Source organism: Engystomops pustulosus, chromosome 1 (genome assembly GCF_040894005.1).
Source record: "Engystomops pustulosus chromosome 1, aEngPut4.maternal, whole genome shotgun sequence".
Lineage (NCBI taxonomy): Eukaryota > Metazoa > Chordata > Amphibia > Anura > Leptodactylidae > Engystomops > Engystomops pustulosus.
The window spans coordinates 155,576,131-155,589,943 of NC_092411.1; the positions used below are offsets into that span (position 1 = coordinate 155,576,131).

Below are 13,813 nucleotides of genomic sequence, written 5' to 3' on the forward strand. Positions count from 1 at the left end.
AAGGCGTCCCAAGTATAAGCCGAGACCCCTAATTTTAACACAAAAAACTGGGACGAGGGTGGGAATTGCATTGGTCACAGCCTCACAGTTTAAAACCAGAAAGACCCCTGTAGTATAAAGCCTGCCAGCCCCCTGTAGTATACAGCCTGCCCAGTCTGTCTCCAATGCTCCGGTGCTGCCTCGGGTCCTTCAGTCCTCTTCAGATTCTTCCGCTCCTCTTTGGGTCTTCGAGCTCGGCCGCCACACAGAATTACGTCAGCCGCTTGCCGACGTCATTGTTTTTGAGCTGCCGGCATCACAAGGGGACCCAAAGGACCCGCAGCGGCACTAGAGCATCGAAACAAGCATAGGACCTACGGGTGACGTCGGAAAGGTGAGTTTTGACAATTTTTTTTTCTTGACTCGCGCATAAGCCGAGTTAGGGTTTTTGAGAACAAATTTTGTGCTGAAAAACTAGGCTTATACTCGAGTATATATGGTTGGCAGTGCAGTGATGATAAAACGACCACTTGTATTTGCAGGAAATAGGCAATAGTCCTTGAAATTGGCAACAGAGACTAGCTAGATGGCGTAAGGAATGCTGTAACACCTTAGAACAAATGTGTTAAGGTTTATAGATAAGCCAAATGCATAAAACACCACAAAAGATTGCATAAATTGGGCACAAATTAATAACAATCCTTTACAAGATGTTAAATTATTCGTAAGGATATTTGACGTCCATGTTTATCTATTGACAAAGGCCTCCTATGTGGGGATCCAAGGCGATTCCGATCTCGATAAACCCTGTCCACTAAGCCATGATGTCGAGTTGTCCTGCTTGTATCTAAGCCAGAAGACTGAAAGGGAGTCTGTAAAATAAAAATAAGTACATATAGTGAATAGATGTAAGGGAGCCCGTCTGACACCTTTATTTTAGCTAAAAATTATTCCCCTGAGATTTTCCCATATATTCAACTTTATAGTTTTACCAGGTATCTAAGCATGACTATAGCGAGTCGAGTTGGGCGCATTATCCCTGTATGCAGCTATAATGTCATGTGACCAGAGTGACATCATCGCAGGTTCTATAGCTTTTATAGTATTAGAAACCGTACACCAGTTTTTGTAGCATTAGAAACTGTACAACAAGCATGTATCTCACGAAATCACAGCATATTTTATCACATGAAATCACAGCAGCCTGCATGAAGTAGAAGTCCATGGAAGCTGTTGTGATTGTTTTACAAGTGGTCAGATATGTACATGGGGTACAGTTTGCTAATATTAAGTAGCTTGAGGACCTTTGATAATGCCATTAGGCCACACCCCCTTGACTCGCTCCAAAGATGCATAGATACCAGGCAACCAGGCAAGATACAACTCCGATTTTATGGGGATCTGAGGGAAAGGTGTCAGATATTTACTAGAGCTCAAGAGGAAGCTGCAACTATTTATTTATTTATTTTTTAAACGTGGTGACAGGTTCCTGTTAATATTTTGTGTGACATTTAACTAAATTGGCACAAAGGCCATTTAGATCATGAAAAGTACATTGGCAATTGACCATATCAGGATACAGTGTTGTTAGGAGGCACATACTTCTGATAAGTTTTTTGGATATTTTGTACCTCTGAAGACATGTTCACACGCTGCATTTGAATTATTTTAATAAATACAATTCGAGTGCAACGGGAAGAGTCTTCTCCAGATGGCAGATGTCTAGACCTAAACATGGTTTGCTAGTAAACACTTTAAAAATTTGTTGCTTGTTTCTTATTGCAAACCTTTAGCTGTAAATGCACATGCGATAGGGAGAAGGTCCTCCCCGTTGCACTCAAGCTGAAATGGACAGGAAAGTAATAGGATTTATCAGGCAGTTCCAAAACCATGAACACCAAAGAACTACTAATCAACAAACTGCATAAACCTCAAACAATACCATATTCAGGCATGTTCACAGATTTCACTGCTGATAATATGGGTCTTTGTGGCACCTTTACACAAAACATTTCTTTATTCCTTCTACGATTTAGAAGATATAAATATTATTGGCTGCATTCATGCTCTCCCCCCTCACAGCCGCTACAGACCCCAACCTCTCCATTCCATGTTGCAATCAGTTTAAAAACTTTCACACATACCTGTAAATTTTGCTGCGTACATTACTGGTGGGGTGTACCTGGCGAGCTGAGCAGGATGCTTGCCCCGAAACTACAGGCACATCACGGGACAGAGCACATCACAGCACAGGAATTTCAAACCTACTCAGTGACATGAAACAGAGGGGCTTTCTCAAAGCTCAACTTAGAAAATACCTGGCCAAAAAATAGTTTCAGCACAACTGGAGAGAGCTTTTGACAACGTTTCCAAGGATACCTGTATCACACTGCTGGCTTCTTCCTAGCCAGAGGTCCGGCCTCATATATCCATAAGCTCTCATCATCACTTCCTGGTGCGACATCAGCCAAGGGGAATCGTGGCTAGACCAGCTTTCCCTCACTTCCTATAAAGCTGAGCTCTTCTCTCTACCACTGGCAGTTCTAGCACACAGATTATTGTACACACATATAAACCTATCATAGATAAGGCTGTATTAGATCAGACCCTATGACTACTATACACACTACCTGCTATGATGGAGGCGTCAGCCAGGCTGTTCCGATGATGCTACCACTCACCCTTCTTCCCATTGGAGTACAGAGAACGGAGGAGACATAGCACACACAAGTATGTATCAGATTGCTGTGCTGATTCTAGCCCCTTCTCTTCACTTACCCGACTATAGACTTATGAAAGCCTAGAAAGTTTGATGTGCAGAGAAGGCTTATGTATGATAATAGACTCTTTATAAAACTGAGAAACTGCATCCTCTTTCCCTCTACAGATCCTTTTTAGCAACCAGAACGCTAGGCTGTATATTGAATAAAATGTTAGTTTTCAGTTATTGTAGCTATAGAAATTTTTAATAAACTTTAGAGTTACACTTTTAAGGAAATCTACCATCAAAATGTAGCACGATAAACCAGGTACACTTACTCATAGATCCAGGCACTGTGACTGGTAATCTTTTTATACTGTATAGCAGGGGTGCACAACCTTTTTCGGTCCGAGGACGGCATTGTCATAATACTACTCTTCAGGGCGCTGCACTATTAACCAAAACCCTTGATGCACCAAAAACCACAGCACAGAGCGATCCCCCCCACCCCAAACCACTAGTGCATAATACTGTATTTGTACAACAAGTAACATAAACCCCAGACCAGACTACAATACAGCAATAACAAGAAGATAATAATGAGTATGATGGAAATCATCTTAACCCATGCAGCAGGTAATAATTGTGAATAACTGGCTGCACAGAGCCAGCGAGGTATTCATTCTTATCATTTGCTGCACCAGGGAGATTCTTGCCTTTTTGCTGCCTGAGGTGAAAAGAATATATCTACTATTATACTTCCCTCTATGTACAAGAATATACAGTACCTACTTTAATACTGCTTGCCAACCCTCCCCAGTATATAGCTGCTCCTCTTCAGGTCCTTCTGCAGGCTGGGGGGCTATATACTGGTGGGGCAGGAACTGGCAGGCTATATACTACAGGGGGCTGGCAGGCTATATACTGGTGGGGCAGGGACTGGCAGGCTATATACATTTCTGTAATTTCATTTCCATTTATTTTTCACCCTCATGAAACGCTCATAGCGTTAACAAACTTGCTAAAGATTGGTTTGAAAATTTTGACGAGTGCCGTTTCTAAAATGGTGTCATATTTTGGGGGGTTTTCTTTCATATAGGCCTTCTAACTGAATTGGCCCTCCAAAAATAGCTTGATGATTTTTGCGAAAACCAGAAAAATTGCACCTAGTTTTAAGCCTCCTAACATCCTAAAAAAAGGAAAGGATGATTGAAAAATGATGCCAAGTTAAAGCAGACATATGGAAATGTTAGTGCAAAAGCGCCCGAATGTACAAAACACCGTTTTGTTATTTTGAAATTCATAAAAATAAAGTGATCAAAAGGTTGTCGTTTCCCACAAATGCTATAAATGTAAACATCACCTCATTTCACTTACACAGCTTCATAAACCAAAGTATGAAAAAGATATCAGCGTCAGAAGATTGCAGAATTAAGGTTTTTTTGGCGAAAAAAGGTGGTAAGGGGTATTCCAGGAATAAGCATACCGTAATTCATTTACAAATGGGTCTTTAAAATATAAGCTACTATGTAATTAGTTGAAAAAGGGGGCTGTCCTCAGTAACTAGGGGGCATGGTCAGACCTAAAATGGCAACTATGCCAGAAAATTCAATATTCTGGAGCAAAGCAGGACTCGACATTCTTATCCTGCACCCAATTAATCATCCAGCAACAGACACATCATTAGGGATGTTACTTAAGGTGAGGTCTAGAAGTAGGGGGCTACACACCCCTGAAGAACTTGTCTTTGACTACGATACGTGTAGGGAGCCTCCCAACCCTATTTGGGTCTTGCCATCTGTTGGTCTGTCGGCCTAGCTTGCCAAATTATTTTTGACCAGCCATGGGTATTGTATCTACACTCATGTGGCATTTACTTAATATCCACCAGTTGTTATACACTTTGTAGATCTGTTTACTTGTCTTTCATTGAGGACTGATTTATTGATTTGCATCTACAGCTTGGCATGTTTTTAAGGCTACATACTTCTATTACCATTTATTGATGTTGTGAGGACCAGACCAGTCAGGCAGGGGTTACAATCACTATTTTTTGTGGAACAGGAGATGTTAGTTAAGGTGGTTGATAGCATTTGCCATTTGATCTTGGTGTATATTGCATTTTTAAAATGTTTTTTTATTTTTGCATGTGTAATCCATTGTCTTTTTGATACCAGCGATCTGTGTGAAACACATTCTTCCCCAAAGGAAAGGGCCCAACTTGCTGATTGGAGGGTGTTTCAGTGACGAGACCCCGACAGATTACGTGAACGGGAAGTCTGATGGGGTCTGATGAACCCCAGTCGGACCCCTAGTTGTTTCCCTAAATGAATGGAGAAGCCAGCCGTGCATGGTGCCGTGCATTTATTAGTCATGGCCATAAGTTGAGAATGACACAAATATTATATTTTCACATGTTCTGTTGCCCTCTGGTTTCTATGTTTGTTTGTCAGATGTTTTATCCACATACTGAAATACAAGTGCAATCATATTATCAGTAACAAAAGCTTTATTGACAGTTAGAATGAGTTAATGCAGCAAGTCAATATTTTGCAGTGTTGACCCTTCTTCTTCAGGACCTCTGCAATTCTCCTGGCATGCTCTCAATCAACTTCTGGACCAAATCCTGACTGACTGGACCAAATCCTAGCAGTCCATTCTTGATCAATGCTTGCATTTTGTCACAATTGGTTTTTGTTTGTTCACCCGTCTCTTGATGAGTGACCAAAAGTGGGGAGTTTCCAGGCCATGGACCCAAAATCTCTCTGTTTTGTTCCCTGAGCCATTTAGTTATCACCTTTGCTGATCAACAATGCCTTTTTCAGCATGATGGAGCACCTTGCCATAAAGCAAACTGCTCTTGGACGGTTGGGAGAAGTTTCTCTTTGAGTATATTCTGGTACCATTCTTTATTCATGGATGTGTTTTTAGGCAAGACTGTGAAATAGCCGATTACCTTGGCTGAGAAGCAACACCACACATGAATAGTTGCAGGATGCTTTACAGTTGGCATGAGACAAGACTGGTGGTATCGCTCACCTTGTCTTCTCCGAACAAGCCGTTTTACAGATGTTCCAAACAATCGGAAAGGGGTCAGCAGTGCACTCCCTGTACCTTTTGCAGACTATCTGTCCCTGATTCTTTGCTGCCCTCCTAGACACCAGGCCCTGATCCAAGAGTCTCCGGCTCACAGTGCGTTCAGATGCACTCACACCTGCCTGCTGCCATTCCTGAGCAAGCTCTGCACTGCTGGTAGCCCGATCCCAAAGCAGAAACACTTTTAAGAGACGGTCCTGGTGCTTGCTGGTCCTTCTTGGGCGCCTTGGAGCCTTTTTGGCCACAATGGAACCTCTCTCCTTGAATTCCTCGATGATGCGATAGATTGTTGACTGAGGTGCAATCTTTCTAGTTGCGATACTCTTCCATGTTAGGCCACTTTTGTGCAGTACAACGATGACTGCACATGTTTCTTTAGAGATAACCATGGTTAACAGAAGAGAAACAGTGATCCTTTTAAAGTGTACACTGGTGTGATTCTTACTTTATCATGACAGATTGATCTCCAGCCCTGTCCTCATCAACACCCACGCCTGTGTTAATGGAGCAATCACTGAAACGATGTTAGCTGCTCCTTCTAAGGCAGGCCTGCAATGAAGTTGAAATGTATTTTGGGGAAAAAGTTAATTTTCTAGGCAAATATCGACTTTGCAATTGATTGCGGTTAAGCAGATAATTTTTTATAACATTCTGGGGTTTATGCAAATTGATATTATAAAACCTGATGCAGAAGACTTTGTAAAAATTAACATTTGTATCATTCTCAAAACTTTTGGCCATGACTGTAGTCACAAGAGGGTAAAGTAACAATTTAATATTCTTCCCAATAACAAACTACATAATTTTAAAATGTGGCATTTATAAACTGTACTTCTACTCAGTGATTCATATTAATTTTCTAGTATAATAGAAAGGAATAAACAAGGAACAAGCAAGGTTCAACTCTGTCTCCTTAGAAACAGATAAAATATGATTTTGCTTTAACTTGGTTTTAAAATAACAGAAGTAAATACAGCAATTTTTCAACCATCCGCTGCTGCTACAGTTTTTTCATTTTCCATACTACAAGCGAGTCACACAAAAGTGTAAGCAAATTGAATAGACATGTGGCCCAAGTTACATACAAAGTTTTTTTAGGTTAATTCGTAAGTCGAGTCATAGCTAGTATATTTAATATAGTCTAAATTCAATTATCAGAGATTGTGTTAACCAAGGAGGCTTGTGCGTTCTTACCATCAGACACCTGTGATCTCAGATAGCTGAGCCTTGCAGGATGATATTTTAGCTTTTACCGTAGAACCTTTAAACCCTTAACGCTCTGCGACGCAGCTCTACGGCGCAGAGGTACAGGGAATGTATGAAGAGGGCTCAAGGGTGGGGGTTGTTGCATATTGCAGCAAACCCCCACCACTAATAACCGCGGCCGGTGCTTGCACAGATCGCGGCTATTAGCCCTTTCATTGCCGCCGCCGGCATTTAAAAGACGGCGCGTGGGCAATCGGTTGCCATGGTAGCCTCGGGTCTTCGTTTGACCCGAGGCTACATAGCTTCTGCAGATTCATTACATTGCAATGAATGTGCTGCAAAAATGCCATATATTGCAATACAGTAGTATTGCAGTATATGGTAGGAGCGATCTGACCATCTAGGGCAGTGGTGGCGAACCTATGGCACTGGTGCCAGAGGTGGCACTCAGAGCCCTTTCTGTGGGAACCCGGGCCATGGCCCCAGCCCACCAGACAGGACTCAAAGAATCTTCCTGCAGTTCCAAGCAACTTAAAAGATGCCGCTTTCAGTCATATTTTGATACTTACTTCTCTTCTTGGGACTGTAGGAAGAGGGAGAATGAGTTGACAAGGCCGAATTATCTTTGGAGGACTCCTGCTGGCCCCACGATTTTCTCTGTGTACAGAGGGACACTGGAAAGAAGCTAAAATGATGGAAATTTTCCATCTTTCTACTGTGTTACTGTCCTCAAGAGGCCAATATGATTGAAAGTTGTTGAACAGGGAGCAATTACTGCTTTAAATTTTAGTTGGCACCTTGCGATACATAAGGGGGGGTTTGGGTTGCAGTTTGGGCACTCGGCCGCTAAAAGGTTCGCCACCACTGATCTAGGGTTAATGTACCCTAGATGGTCTAAGAAATAGTGAAAAAAAAAAGTTTAAAAAATAAAAAAAATCAATAAAATATTAAAAATTCAAATCACCCCCCTTTCTCTAGAACTGATATAAAACATAATAAACAGTAAAAATCACAGACACATTAGGTATCGCCGCGTCCCAAAATACCCGTTCTATCAAAATATAAAACTGTTACGGCCGGCGGTGACCTCCGAGACGGGAAATGACGCGTAAATGTCCGAAATGCGACTTTTACACCTTTGTACATCACATAAAAAAATGGAATAAAAAATGATCAAAATGTCGCCGAGACCTCAAAATGGTAGCAATGAAAACGTCGGCTCATTTTGCAAAAAATGACACCTCACACAGCTCCGTGCACCAAAGTATGTAAAAGTTATTAGCGTCAGAAGATGGCAAAATTCATTTGACCGGTTTATAAATAACTATATACTCAAGGACAAGCTGAGGTACCTAATTTTAACACAAAAAAACTGGGAAAACCTATTGACTCGAGTGTAGGCCAAGGGTTGGAAATGCAATGGTCACAGCCTCCAGCCAGTATATAACTAAAACAGGTTAGCAGTACATGAAAAGAACCTAATGTTCATGCCTTTTCTATGCATTGGGATAGAGGACTTATTTATTGGCTCTCCAAAAGAAAAAAGTTATTGCCAAGCAATTGTTCAAAACAGTTTACTATAAAAAAATTCAAGAACGGTAGTGGGTACAGTGGATAATAAAGGAGCAGGAACAAACATCATCAAAGGTGATGACTGCTGTTAGTTTGGGACATTAGAGATATGGTTGAATTTAGACATCTGGATGTCTGTTCTAAATGATAGATAGGATCCTAAATTGGAAGGTAGGTGTAGAAGGCCTGATGTATGCTATACATTCAAAACCAAGTTTGCTTTTTTCACTCCGCTCCTTCACATGCATTAACTTTTCCACTTTTTCGTTTACAAAGTCATCCCAACTAAAAACCAAGAAGAGGGGTGTACACCACGCGCTGACAGGTCATAGGTGGCCATGAGTTTCAGCCCACACCCTGCCGACAGTCAGAGTACAATGAGCGCTTCCATTACTGATGTAACATAACTAATGGAAGCTTTAATTGGTGTAGGAGGGTGGCTGAGAAGTCCTCACTGCTAACGGGTCCTCTACTGCCGCTGCACTTATATTATATAAACCATATAATCCACATGTCGATCTTCTTGCAATCTGGTTACCAACCCTTTTACCTTGTGTTAGTCATACTTACATTTATTCTTTGTATAGCAATATTTACTTAATGGGATTTTCACACCCCATCTTTTCTCCAATATCCCCATCTGTTCTTTTCAATCCTTATAAATAAACTTTTCTAATGCTTTTCCCCACCATATACACCATTTACCTTATGGCAAACTATGTAGGTTTCATTTCTACAAGAAAAGCAAGGGACAAACTTTTTCCCTGCTTCATCATGTGAAAACCTCATCCACACTTTGTTACTCTCCTTGGACACTGACCAGTGTTCCCTAACCTTTTTGTATCTGGGAACCGGCTGCATCCAAATTTTTTTTACCAGGGACCGGGCCGGATAAGCCTCTTACCATGGTCCCTGGAAAATAAAATAGTGTGCCCTGCAAACAGTCAATATCTAAACTCAACCCATATATTGCCCCCTTTCCTGCAGCCCCTGGTCTAAAATGTCCCCTTTCCTCCAGCTGCCCTTTTTTTCTGTAGCATCCTTCTAATGTCTTGATAAGAAAAGGCTACAGAGAAGGGGACATTATTACAGGCAGTCCCCGGGTTACATACAAGATAGGGTCTGTAGGTTTGTTCTTAAGTTGAATTTGTATGCAAGTCAGAACTGTATATTTTATCATTGTAACCCCAGCCAGAACTTTTTTGGTGTCTGTGACAAGTGGATTTTAAAAATGTTGGGTTGTCATAAGAATCAGGATTGACACTAAAGCTTCATTACAGACACATTTGATAACTGTTATAGCTGATCACTGTAGCCTAGGACTAAAGTACAATAAATTACCAATATCCGTTTGTAACTAGGGGTCATATGCAAGTCAAGTGTTCTTAAGTAGGGGACCGCCTGTATATCCCTTTTACTATAGCAACCCCCACACACCTATAATGTCCCCTTGTCTTTGGGAGTTTTACAGTGAGGAAAAAAAATATACATATCACAAAAAAACGCCAACCTGAGTGTAAACCGAGGTACCGAACTTTACCACAAAAAAACTGGAAACAAATGTATAAGCCTAGGGTGGGTAATCCCACTGCTACTCTTTAAAAAAAATGTTCCAGCAGCGGACTCCCCTCACTAATAACAGGTCCAGCAGAAGCCTCCCCTCACTAATAACAGGTCCAGCAGAAGCCTCCCCTCACTAATAACAGGTCCAGCAGAAGCCTCCCCTCACTAATAACATGTCCAGCAGAAGCCTCCCCACCATTAATGTAAAGTCTGTATCAAAGCGCCCCCCCAATGAACTATCCCCAGCAGTGTCCCCAGCATCGGTTCCCCCAGAAAATGAACACCATCGTAGTGGGTGCATGCGGCAGAGAGCATAGACGCGACCCTGCTGGCACTGCAGGGAGGTGGAGGATAGAAGGCGCTGGAACCGCGGGGTGAAGAGGAGCGCCAGAGGAAAGATTCATATAAAAGCGGTCTTCAGCCGCCGGACCACATCCTAGGATCAGGTGTTTCACGGCCCGGTCTAGGCCCGCAGACCCTTTCTCAAATAGGCATAGGAGCTGCCATCTGAGCTACATTCAAAGCGCTACGTAATTCCCTACAAGTCCAAGTTCGGGTCAATGGCTCTTTATCCCTCACCTTATCCCCCACTTGATTATACGCTCTAGTGAATGAATACCCTCAAACGACTCCATCTCGAGAATTCGCGTAGCCATACATATAAATGTTCAGCATTTACGGACGATGTCCTCCTGTATTTAACTGATCCAATTATATCTCTATATCTCTCCCCCCTCATGAAAATATGTCTGGCTTCTACAGTAGGTCTCGACACCACAACAATAAACATTTTTAAAAGGTAATTGCCCCTTGCACTGGTCTTTAGAAGATATAGTTTACTTGGTTATTCAGATTCGCGACAATCTAACCACAACTTTTTCCCATCATTAAGGGCAGTTCCTACAAAAGCTACAGGGCGACGTTAAAAATTCGACCTTGAAACATTGACTTGGATGGGGCAACTGAGCTGCATAAAAATGACGGTTTTATCAAGGTTTCTATACCAAACGATTCCACTTGCTTTCCCTGAACAGTTCTTTGTTAAACTACAGAAACTTGTTAACCAATTTATTTGGACATCTTCACCACCTAGGATCGCTAGACTGACCCCAGTACGCAGAAAGCTCAAACGGGGATTGGGTCTGCCTGACTTTAGACAATATTATATGGCAGTAGTTCTAGTGCGGTTCTGGATTGGTTCCAAGCCAAGAGAAAAAAAAAAAGGAAGGTAAGCTTCGAAATCTTACTCTCTCCCATACCTTTGACCACACTTCCATGGTCACCTACAAACCTAATACATAACAATCGTTTTGCTAAAGGGCCTTGCATGACTTCCCAAATCCTCAATAGTGGATAACCAGGAATTCCCTCCGGGTTGCCATCGTGACTTTCTAGCGCCATTGTGGCGGGAAACTACACTGACTTTCGTACAACTTCTCAGGCTTCAGGTCTTGTACCTCTGGATGAAGCGACAGCAGGTGAGCCATGTTCTGCTAAAGTGAGGGGGGAATACACACAACTGCTTATGTTAACAAAGGCAAATTAAATCACAACAGAACGTTATCTCCTTTTGAACAAATGTGTTCAATCCTCCAATGGATCTCGGCGATCTATAACTTGTTATAGGACAGATGGGCCACTTCAGAACTACCACATGGAGGTGGAACTTGAGAGGACATTCACAGAAGAGGAATGGTCTAAATATTTTGAACTATGCGATAGACCAGGGGTAGGGAACCTATGGCTTGGGAGCCCTATGTGGCTCTTTTGTTGGCTGCATCTGGCTGTCAGACAGCTCTTTAATAGATACTGATGGCTGCTGTGTGAGTCTTAGCCTGCGTCCTTTGTCCGGCCCAGGCGCCATTGCTGCCATCATCTAAACATGGGTCAAACAGAAGAGCGTGGGAGCAATGAGGAGCTGGCTGCAGGGAGCGCAGGTAGGTGAATATTCAATTTTTTTTTTTTGCTGTGACTACCTATGTACAGCATGTGCTGTAGCTACCTATAAACTGTGGGGGGGGGGGGGCATGTGCTGTGGCTACCTATATACTGGGGGGCATGTGCTGTGTCTACCTATCTACTGGGAGGCATGTGCAGTGTCTACCTATCTACTGGGAGGCATGTGCATATTGTAGGGCTCTTACAGAATAACATTTTAAAATATGTGGCGTTTATGGCTCTCTTAGCCAAAAAGGTTCCTGACCCCTGCCATAGACTCTCGTTATCAGGCAAAGCCCAGGAGACTAGCTTTAAAATACTCTCATGCTGGTACTGGACTTCTACCAAACTTCACAGGGTTTACCCTCATGCCCCGGTGAGTGTTGGTAGGAGTGCCCACTGTTGAGGCCTTATTGGACTTGTGTCCTAAATCTCATTTCTAAATTAAACAGACATTAAACTACATGATAAACCAGCTACACTTTTGCTGAAAATGTTCCCACTATCGATAAAGACGTTAATTGCTGTATGGGCGAATAAAACCTAATATGGGGAAAAAAAATCTATCATTTTTGCATTGCCGTCTTCCAAATGGCATAATAATAAATAATAATTCTTTTATTTATATAGCTCACCAGATTACTCACCGCTACACAGAGCTTGCCAAATCGGTCTAACTTGATTTTTTTTTTGTCTACGGAGCTGGTTGATGGCTTATTTTTTGTGGGACATGTAGTGCTGTGCACTAGCATCATTCTGAAGTAGATATGCTTTTTTGAACACTTTTTATTGCATTTATGTGGGATGAAATATGTAAAATCACAAATGTATTATTTTTACAGAGTTCATCGTGCGGGTTCAAGAAGGATTTAGTTTTATTCTACGGGTCATTATGGACGTAATGATACAATATGTGTGGGGATGGTGTTAGGATTTTGACCTTTTTCACATTTTATGTCATTTTATGTGTTAAGTGTTTAAGGGTACCGTATTTTGGAAATTTTTATTCATTTCTTTTTTTATTGAATAACACTTTTGTTTAAAAACATGTGTAACATGTTAGTTACAGCTGACACCCCTTGTTTTAAGATGCCGGCTCAGCTGTGATTATGAGCTGAAGCGGCATCAGCCCTCTGTCCGATATATTGTAGTATGGCAGTATATGGTAGGATGAGACAACCTAGGGTAAAGTATCCTAAAAGGCCTGAAAAATAATAAAAACATGAAAATTCAAATCACCCTCCTTTCCCTAGAATGGATATAAAAATAAACAAGTTAAAATGTTGGGTATCGATTCGGCACAAATGTCTGAATTATCAAAATATAAGAATGTTTATTACTGGGATTTAACCCCTTAACGGAAAATAGAGCCCAATGTCGAAAAAGCCACTTTTTCCGCCACGAAGCAACATATAAAAAAAATTTATTAAGTGATCAAAAGGTCGTACAGTTCTTATAATGGTAGCATTGAAAAGTCATCTTATCTCGCAAAAATAAATTATACCACACACAGTTCAGTACCCCGTAAAAAGTTATTAGAACCAGAAGAAGGCAAACTGAAAATTATTTTTATACAGGTGGTTTAGGTTTTTGTAAATGTATCAAAACATTCTAAAACCCATATTAATTTAATATGATCATGCCGAACCAAAGAATATAGGAAACATGTCAGTTGGGGTGCACAGTGACAACTGGAAAACCAAGCTCACTGCATTTGTTGTTTTTTTTAGGGCATGTAGTAAAAAAAAAACAAAAAAA

At 41.4% G+C, this 13,813-nt stretch overlaps 1 protein-coding gene across 3 annotated transcripts in view; it reads right to left on the minus strand.

Moving 5' to 3' along the window:
• The window catches only part of CRTC1 (CREB regulated transcription coactivator 1), a 107,812-nt gene that overhangs the window by 60,415 nt on the left and 33,584 nt on the right, over window positions 1–13,813 (minus strand). For all 3 annotated transcript variants that reach the window (XM_072112387.1, XM_072112373.1, XM_072112378.1), the window contains one exon: window positions 714–851. In XM_072112387.1, coding sequence (XP_071968488.1) covers window positions 714–851 — 138 coding nt within the window. The remainder of the gene's footprint in view (window positions 1–713; window positions 852–13,813) is intronic.